This window comes from Salvelinus namaycush, unplaced genomic scaffold (genome assembly GCF_016432855.1).
Source record: "Salvelinus namaycush isolate Seneca unplaced genomic scaffold, SaNama_1.0 Scaffold2409, whole genome shotgun sequence".
NCBI classification, from domain to species: Eukaryota; Metazoa; Chordata; class Actinopteri; order Salmoniformes; family Salmonidae; genus Salvelinus; species Salvelinus namaycush.
In genome coordinates, this window is record NW_024059241.1 from 12,501 (window position 1) to 34,029 (window position 21,529).

Consider the following 21,529-nt stretch of genomic DNA (forward strand, 5'->3'; position numbering starts at 1 on the left):
TGGCTTTCTTTGGTTTCTTCTGTGCATGATTAAGATTATTATATATATTTTTTTTTTGTGTGGTAGAATTAAGTATTTAGGTTTTTTCGTATCGAAATTTCCTTGATTTTGGCGGGGATGGCTTCCCGAATTGGAATGCCGTCCCTGTCACTTCGGCACGGCTTTAGGTGTGTTACTGAAGCTACTGTCACGGTGGAGGAGTTTCTGGTCGCCGTAGGGGAGAAGGTAGGATATGAGAATATTGCTTATGCGTCACGGATGAACAAAGCGGTGGTGGTATTTCTAAAAGAAGAGCGCCTTGTTGATCGTATGGTTGAGCAGGGCGTACTTCTTAAAGGAATGTTTATTCAAGTTACGCCGCTTTTTTCTCCGTCAACAAGGGTAACGATTTCAAATGTACCACCGTTTATTCCAAATGAGCTATTGGAGCGCGAGTTATTGCGCTTTGGGAAGTTTGCAAGCTCAATTAAGGTTGTTCCGTTGGGTTGCAAACACCCGGCGTTGAAACAGGTTATGTCGTTTCGGCGACAGGTGTTTATGTTTTTGGACTCACCGGAGCAGACTTTAGAGATATCGTTTAAAGTCAAGTATGACAACAGACTGTATATGGCTTATGCTAGTACGGGTAGTCAACGGTGTTTTGAGTGTGGGGATGTTGGCCATAAGCGATATGCTTGCCCAAAAAGGGAGAAGGCAGAGGGAGGGGCGCAGGTGGTCCTCGTAACGCCTGGGCCCACTGATGTAGGGAGAGGTGGGCTGTCAGTGGTTGAGCAGCCACAAGCACCTGTTGCCGAGGAACAAGTTATCCGTGTTGAGGCCACGAGTTTGCAACTTGTATTAGAGGGAAATATTATGCAGCAGAAAAATATTGTTGTACAAGGCAAGGATGGATCTGAAGAGCCAGTTCCTCAGACTGGTGAGGAGGTGCCCAGTACGAGTACTGGGGCACAGGAGGGGGTTCATATGGAGTTAATCTCCCAGGTAGTGGAGGAGATGCCCACTACGAGTAATGGAGTACAGGAGGGGGTTCATGTGGAGCTAATCTCCCAGGTAGTGGAGGAGATGCCCACTACGAGTAATGGAGTACAGGAGGGGGTTCATGTGGAGCTAATCTCCCAGGTAGTGGAGGAGATGCCCACTACGAGTAATGGGGAACAGGAGGGGGTTCATGTGGAGCTAATCTCCCAGGTAGTGGAGGAGATGCCCACTACGAGTAATGGGGAACAGGCGGGGGTTCATGTGGAGCTAGGCTCTCAGGTAGTGGAGGAGATGCCCACCACGAGTAATGGGGTTCAGGTGGGGATAGTCTCCCAGGTAGTGGAGGAGATGCCTGGCACGAGTGATGGGGTGCAAATGGGGAGTGTTGAAAGGGATGTGGTAGAGGGGAGTCAGTGGTCTGTGGCTTCAGCTGAGGAGGATCAGGAGAAGGAAATGGATATCTCTTTTGATATGATAGCAGCTGGTGAGGACTCAATTTATGATCTAGAGGAGGTAAATGGTTTTCTGGATCAGACTTTTGGGAAATCTGTCAAATTGGCAGAATATTTTGATGTTGATAAGTTTGTGAGGTCAGCTGTGATGTTACAGAAGACGGTGGGGTTGGACGAGTTGAGTGAGAAGAAGCGGTTTCGCTTGAGGAAATTTGTTACTGCTGTTACAGCAGCAAAAGGTGGTGGGAAACGTGGTCAGGTTAATAAGAAAAAATTTAAATAATGATGATGATCATGCTTCATAGGGTGTCGTTTTTCTCTTTGGTTTCTCTGTGGTATCTTCTGCTTTTCCTTTCTCTTTTCTATATGGAGGTACTAAGGGTGGGCTCTCTCAATATTAATGGGGGAAGGGACAGGAATAAGAGGGCTTGGGTATTAGAAGTAATAAAACAGAAAAGGCTTAATGTAGTTTTCCTACAGGAGACACATAGTGATGAGGATAATGAGGTTGACTGGGGAATGTGGTGGGAGGGGCAGCATATACTCAGTCATGGTACTAATTTCAGTGCTGGGGTGGCCATCTTGTTTTCCTCAGGGTTAGGGGTGACGGTGATATCTACAACAGAGATTGTCAAGGGTCGGGTTTTATTGGTCAAGGTGGATGTTATGGGGTTTTTGTTTGTGTTTTTGAATGTTTATGCTCCTAATGAGGGTACAGAGCGTCTTGTTGTGTTTGATAAAATAAAAGAAACCTTAAGACAGTGTGACCAAGAGGGGTGTATGGTTTTAGGGGGGGACTGGAACTGTACTGTGGATTTTACTGTTGATCGCAACGCTGAAGAACCTCACCTGCGGTCAGCCACTTTCCTGTCTGGCTTAATAACTGAGTTTGAGCTTTCTGATGTGTGGAGAGTAAGGAATGAAAAAGTTAGGCAGTACACATGGTTGAAAGTGAATGAAGGTCGTGTCAGTGCAGCAAGGTTAGATAGGTTGTACGTATCTGATCAATACTGTAGTAGGGTTGGAAGGTGTGCCATTACTCCTGTGGGTTTCTCTGATCATCACATGGTTACTGTTGATATTCACTTGTCCTGTCCACGAAGGTCATCACCTTACTGGTATTTTAATGTTAAATTGTTACATGATGTCAAGTTTTGTGAACGGTTTTTGTTGTTTTGGGAAAAATGGAGGGTTACAAAAGGGAATTTTGAGTCCTTGAGACAATGGTGGGATGTTGGGAAGGCCCAAATACGAGTATTTTGTCAACAGTATACTGCTTTGTCTCAAATTGAAGTTAAAGAGACTATCAAGGCCCTTGAACAGGACATCAAATCAATTGAATTGAAGCTGCTCACTCAGAACGACCCTGGACTAGTCATGAACTTACAGGACAAGAGACATGAACTGAGGTCGTTTCTGCATGAAAGAGTGAAAGGTGCCTTGATTAGGTCTCGTTTCGCTTCCCTCAAGGACATGGATGCTCCTAGTGCTTTTTTTTTTAACCTTGGACAGTCGAAATTACAACGTAAACAGATGGTCTGCCTTCGTCTCCCTGATGGGAAGGTGACCACGGATGACAGTGAAATGCGTCAACATGCCGTGGATTTCTACTCTGCCCTGTATAAAGCGGAGGTTTGTGACTCTCTGTGTACTGAACAGTTGTTACACGGTCTTCCTCAATTGGGACCTGAACAGAGAGTCGCATTGGACTCTGACATTACACTGCAAGTGTCACGAATCCCGCTTCCTGAGTCTGGGTTTGCCTGTGTGTCTGTCCTGGAGTGTGTTTCAGGTGTCCTGGAACGCACCCTGTCTGGTTGCCGGGCGAATTAGCTCATTGGGAGATTGATGTTCACCCGCACCTGTTTCCCATCAGTAATCTGCACACCTGTCCTGATCATCATCTCTACCCTTCAAAAGCTCTGACCTGACTTCCATTCCCTGCCGGATCGTTAGCCATGAACAGTATGTTGTGCCTGAGTACCAGACTCCAGTTGGATAGTATTTGTTTTGTTGTTTTCATTTACGTATTGCTTGCCTTGAACTTACCTCCGTTTGTTTTGCCTTCAGTTACTCACCTGGATCATTCACTCCATTCCCGCCTGGTTGACAGAGGATTCTACTACTACATTGGACTCACCTATTTCTTCTCATCTATTCACCACCGCTGGCCGCTACGCCATCTGGATATATCTACCTTTTCACATTTTATTGTAAATAAATACTCACCTTCTTCCTACGCTCCTTGTCCTGGTCTGCTTCTGGGTTCGATCTTGAAAGATCGTGAAAGAACGATCCGGCCAGTAATGAACCCAGCGGACCTGGACTCCGTTTGCCATGCCATTACCCAGCAGGGGAAAACATTGGGACAACACAATACGGCGCTACAGGAGATAGCGAGTTCGATCCAGAACTTATCTGCTAGCTTGACACAAATCCAGGATCAGCTCAGTTTGCCGGCGATTCATTCACCACCGGTTTCACCCATCTCACCTGCCGTGTCTGGAGCGGTGTCATTCCGTGAACCCAAGGTACCGACGCCTGATAAATATGAAGGGGATTTGGGAAAATGCCGTTCGTTTCTTATGCAGTGTGGGTTAGTGTTTGATCTACAGCCCCATTCTTACGCCACTGACAAGGCTAGGATAGCCTTTGTTATTGAACTGTTGCGTGGAAGAGCTCTGGAATGGGCTTCAGCCGTTTGGGAACGACAGGGAACCTGCACGGCTTCATATCAGGAGTTCACGGGAGAGATGAGAAAGCTTTTTGATCATCCAGTCCGAGGTAAGGACGCAGCTAAACGTTTGTTCTCTCTTCGCCAAGGAGATCGCAGTGTGGCAGATTTTATGATTGAGTTCAGGACATTGGCTGTGGAGAGTGGTTGGAATGAGGAGTCACTACAAGCGGTTTTTTACAAGGGGTTGTCAGAGGAACTTAAGGACGAGCTGATATCTTATCCAGAGCCTAGTGACCTGGACAGCTTGGTCGCTTTATCTATTCGGGTAGATAATAGAGTCCGAGAGAGAAGGAGGGAGAAGCAGTGGGGCCCATCCAATCAATCTGCAACTCGGTTACCATTCGGTTCAGGAGGTGAACCAGGACGTATTGAGCATTATTCTCCACACGGGATTAGTGGAGGGGTCTTGCCACCAGATTCTGAACCAATGCAAGTGGGGCGACACGGGCTAACTAAGGAGGAGCGTCAACGTAGACGTGAGACCAATAGCGGTTTCTACTGTGGTAGATCGGGACATTACATCTCCGCTTGTCCACAGCGCCCGTTAAACTGCCCGGCTCGCTAGTTTTGGGAGGAATTTTAGCGAGCCAGTTTCAATCTCTCAAGGATCTTGTCAGACCCCGTTTTCCTGCGACCCTTATGAATAAGGATCAGAGTTTTGACATGAACGCTTTTATCGATTCAGGTGCCGATGGCAGCTTTATGGATGCCGACTTGGTGGAACAGCTGGGGCTTTCCAAGGAGCAATTGCCGGAAGCCATTGAAGCAACCACTCTGAACGGCAGTAGTCTGGCACGGATCACTATGAGGACTGAACCGGTTAAGATGTTGGTGTCGGGAAATCATTCAGAGTTTATCTCTTTCTTCATTTTGTCCTCGCCCCATGTTCCTCTGGTTCTTGGTTACCCCTGGCTGAAGGAACACAATCCCTCGTTTGATTGGGTGACAGGGAAGGTAACTAGTTGGAGCATTGAGTGTCATGCTAACTGCCTTAGGACTGCCTGTTCTCCTGCTGTTTCCAGTCAGGTCAGTGACTCTGCTCCTCCTGATTTGTCCCTGGTTCCAGAAACATATCACGAGTTGGGTGAGGTATTCAGTAAACAGAAGGCTCTGTCCCTTCCTCCCCACCGACCTTATGATTGTGCGATTAATCTGTTTCCTGGATCTGCCTTTCCCAAGGGACGGTTATACAGTATCTCTCGACCGGAACGTGAGGCCTTGGAGACCTACATCAAGGAGTCTCTAGCTACAGGTCTCATTCGGCCATCGTCATCACCTTTGGGAGCAGGATTTTTTTTTGTGAGCAAGAAGGATGGCTCTCTTCGACCGTGTATTGATTATCGGGGTTTGAATGATATTACGGTTAAGAACAAGTATCCCCTGCCCTTGATGAGCTCGGCTTTCGATTCCTTACAGGGTGCTACGGTTTTTACGAAGCTTGATTTACGTAATGCTTATCATTTGGTTCGGATCAAGGAGGGGGACGAGTGGTTGACTGGGTTCAATACTCCGATGGGACATTTTGAGTACCAGGTGATGCCGTTTGGACTGACCAACGCTCCGGCTGTGTTCCAAAGTATGGTGAATGACGTTCTGAGAGATATGATTGGTATTTTTGTGTTCGTTTACCTGGATGATATCCTCATCTTCTCAAAGGAGCTTTCTAGCCACGTTCTGCATGTCAAGCAGGTCCTGCAGCGGTTATTGGAGAACCGGCTGTTCGTGAAGGCTGAGAAGTGTGATTTTCACGCCCACACAACGTCCTTCCTCGGGTACATCATATCCAGGGGAGAGATCAAGATGGACCAAGAGAAGGTTCGGGCGGTTCGGGATTGGGTCCAGCCCGGTACAAGATTGCAGCTCCAGAGATTCCTGGGGTTTGCGAATTTTTATCGGAGGTTTATCCGTGACTACAGCCGGGTGGCTGCACCTTTAACTGCCCTGACGTCTTGCACCAGAAAGTTCTGTTGGACTCCTGAGGCAGACCGAGCATTTCTGGACTTGAAGAGCCGATTCACCAACGCCCCGATTCTCTCTCAACCTGACACTTCCCGTCAGTTCGTTGTGGAGGTGGATGCTTCTGATGTGGGTGTGGGCGCCATCCTGTCCCAGCGTAGCTCCACTGACGGTAAACTCCATCCCTGCGCTTTCTACTCTGGTCGTCTTTCTCCAGCTGAAAGAAACTACGATGTGGGTAACCGGGAGCTTCTCGCTGTGAAGCTTGCCTTGGAGGAGTGGCGTCACTGGTTGGAGGGAGCGGAGCAACCGTTTGTGGTTTGGACTGACCACAAGAATCTGGCTTACGTACAATCGGCTAAACGTCTCAACGCCCGTCAGGCCAGGTGGGCTTTGTTTTTTGGACGTTTCAATTTTTCCCTGACGTTCCGACCTGGGTCGAAGAACGGGAAGGCGGACGCCCTGTCCCGGATGTTCTCTAAGACGGAGGAGAGTGGGGTCAAGACTGAGACGATTCTTCCCCAGAATGTGGTCGTGGGAGCCGTTACATGGAGGATAGAGGAGGATGTGATGGCGGCCCTTCGGACGCAGCCCGGCCCCGGTAACGGTCCACCCGGTCGGTTGTTCGTACCCGAGTCGGTCCGTTCTGCTGTCCTTCAGTGGTCCCACGCCAGCAAGATAGCTTGTCACCCTGGCGTTGCTCGGACTATGGCACTACTGCGCAGACGTTTTTGGTGGCCTGCCATGGGAGAAGATACCCGGAGGTTTGTTGCCGCATGTCCTGTTTGTGCCCAGAACAAGAGTACCAATCGGCCCAGCTCTGGGCTTCTTCACCCCCTACCTATTCCTCGGCGACCTTGGTCGCATCTGGCCCTGGATTTTGTCACGGGATTGCCCCCTTCTGTTGGGAACACGGTCATTCTGACCATTGTGGACAGATTCAGCAAGTTTGCTCATTTTGTTCCTCTCTCCAAGCTTCCATCGGCTACGGAGACGTCCGAGATCCTGGTTAGGGAGGTTTTCAGGGTTCACGGATTGCCCAGTGACATTGTTTCTGACCGTGGTCCTCAGTTTACCTCTGCTGTCTGGAAATCCTTCTGTTTGGCCATTGGAGCTACAGTCAGTCTCACTTCTGGATTTCACCCACAATCTAATGGTCAGGCGGAGAGAGCCAACCAGAAGATGGAGTCCACGCTGCGTTGTCTTGTCTCCTCTGATCCCACCTCTTGGTCATCTCAATTACCCTGGGTTGAGTATGCCCATAATACCCTTCCTTCATCTGCCACGGGGATGTCCCCCTTCCAATGCCTTTACGGATACCAACCTCCTTTGTTTCCTTCTCAGGAGAGGGATCTCTCGGTTCCCTCTGTCCAGACCCACATTCGTCGTTGCCACCGGACCTGGCATCGGGCCAGGAAGGCTCTCCTTAGAGTTTCTGACCGGTATCAGATCCAGGCGAACCGTCGCCGTATTCCTGCCCCAGCTTATACGGTTGGAGATAAGGTTTGGTTGGCTACACGGGATCTTCCTCTACGGACGGAGTCAAGGAAGTTGTCACCGAAGTTTATTGGTCCGTTTGTAGTGGAGAGAATCATAAATCCTGTGGTGGTTCGACTCAAGTTGCCTGCAACACTTAGAGTGCATCCCACTTTTCATGTCTCCTGTCTCAAGCCGGTTCACCTCAGTCCTCTGTTGCCTCGTCCTCGTCCTCGTCCTCCTCCTCCTCGGATGATCGGAGGTGGTCCTGTCTACACGGTGCGCCGCATCATGGACTCCAGACGGCGGGGTCGAGGGTACCAGTATCTAGTGGATTGGGAAGGATATGGTCCAGAGGAGAGGAGTTGGATTCCTCAGCGTCAGATTCTGGATGACGACCTGCTTCGTGACTTCTACCGCCTCCATCCTGGCGCTCCAGGTAGTCCGCCCGGTGGCGTTCGTCGGAGGGGGGGTACTGTCACGAATCCCGCTTCCTGAGTCTGGGTTTGCCTGTGTGTCTGTCCTGGAGTGTGTTTCAGGTGTCCTGGAACGCACCCTGTCTGGTTGCCGGGCGAATTAGCTCATTGGGAGATTGATGTTCACCCGCACCTGTTTCCCATCAGTAATCTGCACACCTGTCCTGATCATCATCTCTACCCTTCAAAAGCTCTGACCTGACTTCCATTCCCTGCCGGATCGTTAGCCATGAACAGTATGTTGTGCCTGAGTACCAGACTCCAGTTGGATAGTATTTGTTTTGTTGTTTTCATTTACGTATTGCTTGCCTTGAACTTACCTCCGTTTGTTTTGCCTTCAGTTACTCACCTGGATCATTCACTCCATTCCCGCCTGGTTGACAGAGGATTCTACTACTACATTGGACTCACCTATTTTTTCTCATCTATTCACCACCGCTGGCCGCTACGCCATCTGGATATATCTACCTTTTCACATTTTATTGTAAATAAATACTCACCTTCTTCCTACGCTCCTTGTCCTGGTCTGCTTCTGGGTTCGATCTTGAAAGATCGTGACAGCAAGAGCTGTCCACAGCAGTTATGCAGCTCTCAACAGGCCGAGCCCCTGGCATTGATGGTTTACCATCTGAGTTCTATAAGCATTTTTGGGGGTCTATTGGGGAGGATTTTTATGAAGTGGTGTGTGAATCTTTTCATGAGGGTTCTCTTCCTGTATCCTGTCAACGTGCGGTGCTTTCACTGTTGCCAAAAAAGGGGGATTTGGCTCTCATAAAAAATTGGAGACCTGTTGCTTTGCTGTGTGCAGAATACAAAATAGTTTCTAAATGTCTCTCAAACAGGTTGAAAGAGTATCTGGGATTGTTGGTCCACAAGGACCAGTCCTACTGTGTACCTGATCGCTCAATTGTTGACAACTTGTTTCTGATAAGAGATGTTTTAGACATTTGTAAACTGTCTGATGAAAATGTGGGTTTACTTTCTTTGGATCAGGAGAAGGCTTTTGACCGAGTGGACCACCAGTATTTGTTTAAAACGATGAAAGCCTTTGGGTTTGGGGATGTTTTTTTGTCTTGGATGAATTTACTGTATGCTGGGGCCTCGTGTATGGTGAAGGTGGGGGGTGGTTTGAGTTGCCCCATCCCTGTCCAAAGGGGCATCAGGCAGGGATGCCCAATTTCAGGGCAGTTATATAGTCTGGCGATTGAACCAATGCTTTGTTTTTTAAGAGCGAAGCTTACTGGTTTCTCTGTGCCAGGTGTAATGAAGGGACCCACGATAGCACTGTCTGCGTATGCAGATGATGTGACAGTTTTTATTACAGGGGCTGAGGATGTTAAGGTTCTCTCAGACGCTTTAATGGTGTATGAGGGGGCCTCCTCAGCTAGAGTCAATTGGGGAAAGAGTGAAGCGCTGTGGGCAGGTCAGCTTCAGATAGGGTCCGCTCCACAGTTACCAGGGGGGCTTCAGTGGGGCAGAGATGGGATGAAGACATTGGGTGTTTTTCTAGGCTCTGATGTCTTTCAGAAAAAGAACTGGGAGGGTGTAGTGGAGAAAGTGTGTGCCAGACTGTCAAGATGGAAATGGGTGCTACCCCAGTTGTCTTATAGGGGAAGGGTACTGGTAATTAATAATCTTGCTGCCTCTACCCTGTGGCACAGACTAATGATTTTGCAGCCACCGAAGGGTCTGATACAAGAGCTTCAGAGGACCCTTGTCAATTTCTTCTGGTCTGGACAACACTGGATTAAAGCTGCAGCCCTGTACCTGCCACTGCACGAGGGGGGGCAAGGCCTGGTGGACATTTCCTCTAGGATCATGGCTTTCCGGCTTCAAGCAGCCCAGAGACTGTTGTACAGTGACGGTTCTAGCTGGGTCGACACAGCCTACGCATTGATGAGGAGAGCGGGCTGTTTGGGCTTAGACGAGCACCTTTTCCTCTTAAAGCTGGAGGGGGGTGAGTTGAATGGCCTGACTCCATTTTATGAGTCTGTTATGCAGGCTTGGAGGGTTCTTGTCAAGTCCCGTAAGGCCGGCACGCTACCAGGGATGTGGCTTTTTGAAGAGCCTCTTTTTTATAACACTGCCATCCAGTCCAGTGCTCTGGGTTCAGCCAGCCTGCGTTCATGCCTGTTAGGTGTCGGGTGCACCAAGCTGGGTCATCTGATGCAGAGCAGGAGCAGATCGTTGGAGGAGCTGGGAGAAAGAGCGGGGATCCGATCATCTCGCCTACTGAGGAAGGTTGTCGCTGAGGTCTGTGACTCCTTGCCAGTTCTTCATCGTCAGTATGTGACTGACACTTCTAATTCTGATCGGTGGAAGGAGGGTCTGGATTATGTGTTCCCTGCACTGATTGTTAGTGCTGCGGTGGGGGCATTTGAGGAGGACGTGGGGATGCTGCTTTCCTTCGATACCCCGGAGCTGGGGGAGTTCAAGGAGGTGGGAAAGAAGGCCATGTACAGAATATGTGTAAAGGTGTCCCATGCCTCTTCCCTGGAAGGGGTAAAATCGACGAGGTGGGCGGGTGTGCTTGGTCCAGGTGCTTCCCCAAAAGGCTGTTGGCGATCATTATACAAACTGCCGATTGATAAGAGGACGGCTGACCTCCAATGGAGGATAATACATGGAGCTATAGCCACCAACATGCATCTGGTACACCTGGATCCTACTGTTGGGGAAGGGTGTCCATTCTGTGCAGAGTCTGAAACTCTGGCACACCTGTTTTTACTGTGTCCCAGGTTGGTCGGGATGATTGACCTGATCACTGACTGGTTCTCAACGTTGGGAGAGGTTTTCTCTTCCCAACTGTATGTATTTGGGCCAAAGTACAGGTTCAGTCAAAAGGGTGTCGTTGTGTTGCTTAATTTTGTGTTAGGGGCAGCAAAATTAGCGATATGGAAGACCCGAAAGAACAGTATTCGGGGACAAGGGTCTGTGGATGTGGTGGGAATGTTGGAGGGAATGGTGGCAGCGAGACTAAGGGTTGAGTTTGCCTATTATAAACTTGTCAACAATATTGATCTGTTTTTGAGTATATGGGGTATTCAGAGGCTGTTGTGTTTAGTTACTGTGGAGGAGGAGTTGGAGTTGTGTTTTTAATTGATGTGTAACTGTGGTTTTGTATGAGTATTTATTGTGTGGTGGGCTCCCAGACCCAATAAAGATTATTTAAAACTCAAACTCTCTCTCTCTCTCTCTCTCTCTCTCTCTCTCTCTCTCTCTCTCTCTCTGTCTCTCTCTGTCTCTCTCTCTCTTTCTCTCTCTCTCTCTCTCTCTCTCTCTCTCTCTCTCTCTCTCTCTCTCTCTCTCTCTCTCTCTCTGTCTCTCTCTCTCTCTCTCTCTCTCTCTCTCTCTCTCTCTCTCTCTCTCTCTCTCTGTCTCTCTGTCTCTCTCTCTCTCTCTCTCTGTCTCTGTGTCTCTCTCTCTCTTTCTCTCTCTCTTTCTCTCTCTCTCTCTCTCTCTCTCTCTCTCTCTCTCTCTCTCTCTCTCTCTCTCTCTCTCTCTCTCTCCCTGGCTTCCTCCCTCCCTCCCTCCCTCTCTATATTATACACATTCTTCACAGTGAGTGCCCCAGTCCTACAGATCCTATTTCTGTAAAGGACTCAACATCTCCTGCAGAGTGAATTGTTCTCATGTAGAGCCCATAAAGCCTACTAATCAAACAACTAAATGACCCATAGAAATATTCAAGAGGGTGTATCTCCGTCTAGCGCCAGGCAGCGCCACTCAGATCCCCCTACCACTCTTGACTCAAACAGAAACTGCCTTTATATGTCATTGATGTCTTGACTTCATTCATGCATGAATTAACACAGTTCTGTTCGTTGCCTTTGGCCCCTAATGCCCTTCATTTAAGCCAAGCTATGTGATTTGTTAGGTTTGCTCTTTCGTTCCCCCTGTCATACTCAGCCAGAGATCCGGCTTGGGGCAAAAACACACCCGCATTGCCCTTACCATCACAAAGACTCAGTCAAAGACTTGCAAGTAATCCAGAGAAAAATATGATTAAACTTTTATACAAAGTTCAAATGAGGTCTCTTTGATGTTCTTTATCCCAAATAGCATTTGAAACTCGTCCCGTCTCTCTTTCTTTCTTTCGCTCTCTCTCTCTCTCTCTCTCTCTCTCTCTCTCTCAGACAGTAACTTTGTCCTGGGTAACGCCCAGGTGCAGTCACTCTACCCCATCGTCTACTGCTCGGACGGCTTCTGTGAGCTGACCGGCTTCGCCCGCGGTGAGCTGATGCAAAAGAGCTGCAGGTGTCACTTCCTGTACGGCTCGGACACCAGCGAGAGCCTAACCACTCAGATCCAAAAGGCTCTGGACGAGCGGCAGGAATTTAAGACTGAGTGCATCCTGTACAAGAAGGGGGGTAAGGAAGGGAACCATCTTGGTTCTAGTTGCCAGAGATTAGTCAGTGGTCTGGTAAGACTTCCTCCACGGGTCCCTCAAAGGGTTTCTATGGCTCTTTCTCAAATGCATCGCTTCCCCTTCATCATAATCATTAGTCTAGTTTTCACTTGCTCAGTTCTTTCAGATAATTGCAGACGAAGGAGAGGACAGATGATCAAGGCCATTGAGACAGAGCCTATATGTTTAACTTATCTCTGACCTATGGTTGTCTGTGTGTCTGTCTGTATCTCAGGAGAGCAGTTCTGGTGTCTGCTGGACATAGTGCCCATCAAGAATGAGAAGGGAGAGGTGGTGCTGTTCCTGGTCTCCCACAAGGACATCACAGAGACCAGGAAGGACCAGGGGGACCATGGACAAGACTCAGACACTGGTGAGGGAGGGAGGGAGGGAGGGAGGGAGGGAGGGAGGGAGGGAGATTCAGATTAAGGGAAAATGGGAGAGAGGGGTTGGAGGGAGAGGGATTGATAGTTACCCGATGAACAATGAATAAGCTAATTACAGTGCATCAAAAGGATCTTGTCTCCCTCCACCCCCACCCCTCGGCCTGCCTGTCCCCAGACGAGGAGACAGGTCTGGAGGTGCACAAGATCACCCGTCCCCCAGGCTTTGACAACAACCGCCGGCGTAGTCGGGCCGTACTCTACCAGTTGTCTGGCCACTTGCAGAAACAGGACAAGAGCAAGCTCAAGATCAACAACGTGAGTACACTTTAACACATGGATGGACAGTTACAGAAAAAATCTTTGCAGTTAGCTACTGGAATTATATAGGACTGTAAAGAGCGATGCATTATGGGGGGGTCTGTTAGAGCTCTGCGTTGCACGACACGTCCCCATATCACCCAGTTAGCAACATGTTTGTCCAATACATCTCACATCATCCTATCATCACTCTTATATTGTCCAATACAGCCCACATCTCATCCTATCATCACTCTTATATTGTCCAATACAGCCCATATCTCATCCTATCATCACTCTTATATTGTCCAATACAGCCCATATCTCATCCTATCATCACTCTTATATTGTCCAATTCAGCCCATATCTCATCCTATCATCACTCTTATATTGTCCAATACAGCCCATATCTCATCCTATCATCACTCTTATATTGTCCAATACAGCCCATATCTCATCCTATCATCACTCTTATATTGTCCAATACAGCCCATATCTCATCCTATCATCACTCTTATATTGTCCAATACAGCCCATATCTCATCCTATCATCACTCTTATATTGTCCAATACAGCCCATATCTCATCCTATCATCACTCTTATATTGTCCAAAACAGCCCATATCTCATCCTATCATCACTCTTATATTGTCCAATACAGCCCATATCTCATCCTATCACTCTTATATTGTCCAATACAGCCCATATCTCATCCTATCATCACTCTTATATTGTCCAATACAGCCCATATCTCATCCTATCATCACTCTTATATTGTCCAATACAGCCCATATAAGCACCTATAAACATCAAACCACCACTCCTATGGCTAATCACTTCCTCAACATTTCAATGGCGAAGGTGCATAAAGATGTAGGAATTCAGACAATGACGTCATTGTTTTTAGCACTGCCCACAGAGTTCTTAAACTACGGCGCCCCATATGGTTCAATGTGCCAGTAAATCAGCACAATTTACTTGGTCATTTTTTTCCAAATTGCCATCGTCTTGGAGCCAGATGGTTTTTTTTATGTTTTAATTTCACCTTTATTTAACCAGGTAGGCTAGTTGAGAACAAGTTCTCATTTGCAACTGCGACCTGGCCAAGATAAAGCAAAGCAGTGCGACAGATACAACAACACAGAGTTACACATGGAATAAACATATATACAGTCAATAATACAGTAGAATAAATAAAACAAAAAGTATATTTACAGTGAGTGCAAATGAGGTAAGATAGGCTATGCAATAAATGGGCCATGGTGGCGAAGTAATTACAATATAGCAATTGAACACTGGAATGGTAGATGTGCAGAAGAGGAATGTGCAAGTAGAGATACTGGGGTGCAAAGGCGCAAGATAAATAAATAAATACAGTATGGGGATGTGGTAGATAGATGGGCTGTTTACAGATGGGCTATGCACAGGTGCAGTGATCTGTGAGCTGTTCTGACAGCTGGTGCTTAAAGCTAGTGATGGAGATATGAGTCTCCAGCTTCAGTGATTTTTGCCGTTTGTTCCAGTCATTGGCAGCAGAGAACTGGAAGGAAAGGCAACCAAAGGAGGAATTGGCTTTGGGGGTGACCAGTGAGATATACCTGCTGGAGCGCGTGCTACGAGTGGGTGCTGCTATGGGGACCAGTGAGCTGAGATAAGGCGGGGCTTTACCTAGCAGAGACTTGTAGATAACCTGGAGCCAGTGGGTTTGGCGAAGAGTATGAAGCGAGGGCCAACCAACGAGAGCGTACAGGTCGCAGTGGTGGGTAGTATATGGGGCTTTGGGGACAAAACGGATGGCACTGTGATAGACTGCATCCAATTTGTTGAGTAGAGTGTTGGAGGCTATTTTATAGATGACACCGCCGAAGTTGAGGATCGGTAGGATGGTCAGTTTTACGAGGGTATGTTTGGCAGCATGAGTGAAGGATGCTTTGTTGCGATATAGGAAGCCGATTCTAGATTTAATTTTGGATTGGAGATGCTTAATGTGAGTCTGGAAGGAGAGTTTACAGTCTAACCAGACACCTAGGTATTTGTAGTTGTCCACGTATTCTAAGTCAGAGCCGTCCAGAGTAGGAATGCTGGACGGGCAGGCAGGTGCGGGCAGTGATTGATTGAATAGCATGCATTTAGTTTTACTTGCATTTAAGAGCAGTTAGAGGCCACGGAAGGAGAGTTGTATGGCATTGAAGCTTGTCTGGAGGTTAGTTAACACAGTGTCCAAAGAGGGGCCAGAAGTATACAGAATGGTGTCGTCTGCGTAGAGGTGGATCAGAGAATCACCAGCAGCAAGAGCGACATCATTGATGTATACAGAGAAGAGAGTCGGCCCGAGAATTGAACCCTGTGGCACCCCCATAGAGACTGCCAGAGGTCTGGACATCAGGCCCTCCGATTTGACACACTGAACTCTATCAGAGAAGTAGTTGGTAAACCAGGCGAGGCAATCATTTGAGAAACCAAGGCTGTCGAGTCTGCCAATAAGAATGTGGTGATTGACAGAGTCGAAAGCCTTGGCCAGGTCGATGAATACGGCTGCACAGTAATGTCTCTTATCGATGGCGGTTATGATGTCATTTAGGACCATGAGCGTGGCTGAGGTGCACCCATGACCAGCTCTGAAACCAGATTGCATAGCGGAGAAGGTACGGTGGGATTCGAAATGGTCGGTAATCTGTTTGTTAACTTGGCTTTCGAAGACCTTAGAAAGGCAGGGTAGATAGATATAGGTCTGTAGCAGTTTGGGTCTAGAGTGTCACCCCCTTTGAAGAGGGGGGTGACCGCGACAGCTTTCCAGTCTTTGGGGATCTCAGACGATACGAAAGAGAGGTTGAATGGGATCATTGTCCCGTGTGGCTCAGTTGGTAGAGCATGGCGCTTGCAACGCCAGGGTTGTGGGTTCATTTCCCACGGGGGGACCAGGATGAATATGTATGAACTTTCCAATTTGTAAGTCGCTCTGGATAAGAGCGTCTGCTAAATGACTTAAATGTAATCATAATAACCCTTTTGTTAGTAGCCGTGGTTCAAGATCTGTTTGTGCTGTACAGCTAACTCCTATGGTCATTATCTGGCCGTTTGGTGACTAAGACAGCATCAATGGCTCTGGGATCAGTCTTGTTCGTAAGGATAAACCCTTTATCAGTCATGGACTTACTTAATTACATAGGCCCATCCCTCCGTTGGGAGCAGAGGTCATTAGGGCTTCTGTCCATCTCACTCTGTTCTGGGCCGTCTTCTCCAGATCCTTCCATCCTATACCGGTTCTTTTTGTTCTGGGCCGTCTTCTCCAGATCCTTCCATCCTATACCGGTTCTTTTTGTTCTGGGCCGTCTTCTCCAGATCCTTCTATCCTATACCGGTTCTTTCTGTATCTGTCTCAAGATCCCACATGGACTTTATTTACTCAGTGTATCATTTTTATTTACCTCTATTATAATGTCTTGGTGTTTACCATCGTGTTGTTATGATGTGTCATTTTTCTCTCCAGAGTATGTTTGGGGCGACCACCAACCCCATCCCTGAGTACAAGGTGGCTGCCACCCCAAAGTCTCGCTTCATCCTGCTACACTACGGGACCTTCAAGGCGGGCTGGGATTGGCTGATCCTCCTGGCCACTTTCTATGTGGCCATCACCGTGCCCTATAACGTTTGCTTCACCGTGGTGGAGGGGCGGGACGAGGGGGGCGGCTCCGGGGCTCGCAACCCCCCCAGTTACAGCGACATCTTGGTGGAGATTCTGTTCATCATTGGTAAGTCACCCTCACCCCCACCCCAGAATGTTACCCCACCCTCACCCCCACCCCAGAATGTTACCCCTCCCACACCCCAGAATGTTCCCCCTCCCCCACCCCAGAATGTTACCCCTCCCCCACCCCAGAATGTTACCCCTCCCCCACCCCAGAATGTTACCCCTCCTCCACCCCAGAATGTTACCCCTCCCACAGCCCAGAATGTTACCCCTCCCACCCCAGAATGTTACCCCACCCCAGAATGTTACCCCTCCCCCACCCCAGAATGTTACCCCTCCCCCACCCCAGCATGTTACCCGACCCACACCCCAGAATGCTACCCCTCCCCCACCCCAGAATGTTACCCCTCCCCCACCCCACCCCAGAATGTTAACCCTTCCCCACCACAGAATGTTACCCCTCCCCCACCCCGGAATGTTACCCCTCCCCCACCCCAGAATGTTACCCCTCCTCCACCCCAGAATGTTACCCCTCCCACAGCCCAGAATGTTACCCCTCCCACCCCAGAATGTTACCCCACCCCCACCCCAGAATGTTACCCCTCCCCCACCCCAGAATGTTACCCCTCCCCCACCCCAGCATGTTACCCGACCCACACCCCAGAATGCTACCCCTCCCCCACCCCAGAATGTTACCCCTCCCCCACCCCACCCCAGAATGTTAACCCTTCCCCACCACAGAATGTTACCCCTCCCCCACCCCACCCCAGAATGTTGCCCCTCCCCCACCCCAGAATGTTACCCCTCCCACACCCCAGAATGTTACCCCTCCCACTGTGAATTTTGGGAATTACCAGAATTTTCCAACCCTAGTCCCTTTAAAAAACAGTAAATTATGTTTTCACCAGTGGAGGCTGCTGAGGGGAGGACGGCTCATAATAATGGCTGGAATGGAGTCAATGGAATGGTATCAACCACATGGAAACCATGGAAACCACGTCTTTGATTTGTTTGATACCGTTCCATTGACTCCGTTCCAGCCTTTATTATGAGCCGTCCTCCCCTCAGCAGCCTCCACTGGTTTTCTAATGGTTGTAATCTCATTTATCTGACAAGATAACAGCCAAAATTCTACGTCTTTCCCAGACACATTGATGTTGACATGAAAATAAATGTCTTAACCTGGTTGTAATCTGACATCTCTACAACCGATTTATGACCAGGAACAACGTCATTATGACGTCCCATGCCAAATGTTGCTTGCTGGGTTGAATGATGATTGAATGATCCCACCGAGGAGCGATCCGTTTTAACTGCTGTCTGTGTGTCCTCTGTTGTGGTTTTATTGGTGTTCTATGTGTTGGCTGGTCCAATCAAATGTCCCCTTTGTCCTATTCTATCTCACCATGTGTTTTCTGTGACAGACATTGCACTGAACTTCCGCACCACCTATGTGAGTACGACGGGTCAGGTGGTTTATGAAGCCCGCTCTATCTTTGTACACTACGCCACCTCCTGGCTGTTTGTTGACCTGATCGCCGCCCTGCCCTTTGATCTGCTCTACGCCTTCAATATCAGCGTGGTGGGTGTGCGGCACGTTCCAGCAACGCAGGCATGCACAGACATATGAGAAGACACAAGCATACATACTTCACACACACACACACACACACACACACACACACACACACACACACACACACACACACACACACACACACACACACACACACACACACACACACACACACACACACACACACACACACACACACAGTACCAGTCAAAAGTTTGGACACACCTACTCATTCAAGGTTTTTTCTTTATTTTTACTATTTTCTACATTGTAGAATAATAGTGAAGACATCAAAACTATGAAATAACACATATGGCATCATGTAGTAACCTAAAAAGTGTTAAACAAATTAAAATATTTTTGAGATTATTCAAAGTAGCCACCCCTTTGCCTTGATGACAGCTTTGCACACTCTCTGCCTTCTCTCAACCAGCTTCATGAGGAATGCTTTTCCAACAGTCTTGAAGGAGTTCCCACATATGCTGAGCACTTGTTGGCGGCTTTTCCTTCACTCTGTGGTCCAACTCATCCCAAACCATCTCAATTGGGTTGAAGTCGGGTGATTGTGGAGGCCAGGTCATCTGATGCAGCACTCCATCACTCTCCTTCTGGTCAAATAGCCCTTACACAGCCTGGAGGTGTGTTGGGTCATTGTCCTGTTGAAAAAAGAAATTATAGTCCCACTAAGCCCAAACCAGATGGGTTGGCGTATCGCTGCAGAATGCTGTGGTAGCCATGCTGGTTAAGTGTGCCTTGAATTCTAAATAAATCACAGACAGTGTCACCAGCAAAGCACCAACACACCATCACACCTCCTCGTCCATGCTTCCCAGTGGGAAATGCACATGCGGAGATCATCCGTTCACCTACCCTGCATCTCAAAAAGACTCGGCGGATTGAATCAAAATTCTCAAATTTGGACTCATGAGACCAAAGGACAGATTTCCATTGGTCTAATGTCCATTGCTTGTGTTGTTTGGCCCAAGCAAGTCTCTTCTTATTATTGGTGTCCTTTAGTAATGGTTTCTTTGCAGCAATTCGACCATGAAGGCCTGATTCATGCAGTCTCCTCTGAACAGTTGATGTTGAGATGTGTCTGTTACTTGAACTCTGTGAAGCATTTATTTGTGCTGCAATCTGAGGTGCTAATGAAACGTATCCTCTGCAGCAGAGTATCTCTGGGTCTTCCTTTCCTGTGGCGGTCCTCATGAGAGCCAGTTTCATCATAGCGCTTGATGGTTTTTACAACATCACTTGAAGAAACTTTAAAAGTTCTTGTCATTTTCCACATTGACTGACCTTCATGTCTTAAAGTAATTATGGACTGTCATTTCTCTTTGCTTATTTGAGCTGTTCTTTCCATAATATGAACTTGGTCTTTTACCAAATAGGGCTATGTTCTGTATACCAACCCTACCTTGTCACAACACAACTGATTGGCTGAAATGCATTAAGAAGGAAAGAAATTCCACAAATTAACTTTTAACAAGACACACCTGTTAATTGAAATGCAGTCCAGGTGACTACCTCATGAAGCTGGTTGAAGAATCTCAAGTATAAAATATATCTTGATTTGTTTAACCCTTTTTTGGTTACTACATGATTCCATAAATGCTATTTCATAGTTTTGATGTCTTCACTATTATTCTACAATGTAGAAAATAGTAAAAATAAAGAAAAACACTTGAATAAGTAGGTGTGTCCAAACTTTTGACTGGTAGTGTACATAGAAACACACACGCAGAATGGTGACTGATCACTTTGTTCTTTGGCCAAAGGGCTTCATAGAGACATGGGGGTGCAGCCAGCCAGGGACTGGGGTGTGTCTGTCTGTGTGTGAGTATAGGTCATGTTTGTGTGAGACGTATTGAGCCGTCAGTCATACCGAGTCTCCCCAGGCTTTAATGGTGTCCAGTGATGTATCAATACCAGCCTCCTGCTGTCTCATCGATCCCCGAACCAAGAACATTTCTCAGAGCAACACCTCAAAGGCATCACTCAACTGTCAAACTTTCCAACTTTCAAGAACACACACACACCTATGCACACACATCACGCACTCTGTCAATACCAATGACCATTGACTTCTGCTTTCCTGTCCCCTCCTCTTCCCCTGTGCAGTACTTTGGGGTCCACCTGCTGAAGACAGTGCGGTTACTCCGTCTCCTGAGGCTGCTCCAGAAGCTGGAGCGTTACTCTGAGTACAGCGCCGTGGTTCTGACCCTGCTCATGTCTACTTTCGCCCTGCTGGCCCACTGGATGGCCTGCGTCTGGTACTTCATCGGACGCCAGGAGATCGAGAGCAACAGCCTGAGCTCCTGGGATAATGGTGAGTAAACCTGGCAACAAAATAAACACATACACACACACACACACACACACACACACACACACACACACACACACACACACACACACACACACACACACACACACACACATATGCACGCACTAAATTCCTATTAAATGGTATTTTATTGAGTTATGGGTTCAATGATAATGAAGAGCTATTGGGACATTGGATAGTTAGTAACTTCCCACACATGTAAAGACACAGTGACTCCTTGATGGTAACTCCACACATGTAAAGACACAGTGACTCCTTGGTGGTAACTCCACACATGTAAAGACACAGTGACTCCTTGGTGGTAACTCCACACATGTAAAGAGACAGTGACTCCTTGGTTGTAACTCCACACATGTAAAGACACAGTGACTCCTTGATGGTAACTCCACACACGTAAAGACACAGTGACTCGTTGATGGTAACTCCACACATGTAAAGACACAGTGACTCCTTGATGGTAACTCCACACATGTAAAGACACAGTGACTCCTTGATGGTAACTCCACACATGTAAAGACACAGTGACTCCTTGGTGGTAACTCCACACATGTAAAGACACAGTGACTCCTTGGTGGTAACTCCACACATGTAAAGACACAGTGACTCCTTGGTGGTAACTCCACACATGTAAAGACACAGTGACTCCTTGGTGGTAACTCCACACATGTAAAGACACAGTGACTCCTTGGTGGTAACTCCACACATGTAAAGAAACAGTGACTCCTTGGTGGTAACTCCACACATGTAAA

General features: G+C 47.9%; 1 protein-coding gene across 1 annotated transcript in view; it reads left to right on the plus strand.

The window, feature by feature from the left end:
* Window positions 1–20,770, plus strand: part of LOC120038862 (potassium voltage-gated channel subfamily H member 3-like) — a gene marked incomplete at its 5' end in the record, with an annotated part of 24,942 nt that extends 4,172 nt beyond the window's left edge. Inside the window, 6 exons of the mRNA XM_038984444.1 lie at window positions 12,212–12,445; window positions 12,719–12,883; window positions 13,078–13,184; window positions 16,657–16,918; window positions 18,282–18,439; window positions 20,555–20,770. Coding sequence (XP_038840372.1) covers window positions 12,212–12,445; window positions 12,719–12,883; window positions 13,078–13,184; window positions 16,657–16,918; window positions 18,282–18,439; window positions 20,555–20,770 — 1,142 coding nt within the window. The remainder of the gene's footprint in view (window positions 1–12,211; window positions 12,446–12,718; window positions 12,884–13,077; window positions 13,185–16,656; window positions 16,919–18,281; window positions 18,440–20,554) is intronic.
* Between the last annotated feature and the right edge of the window lie 759 nt (window positions 20,771–21,529).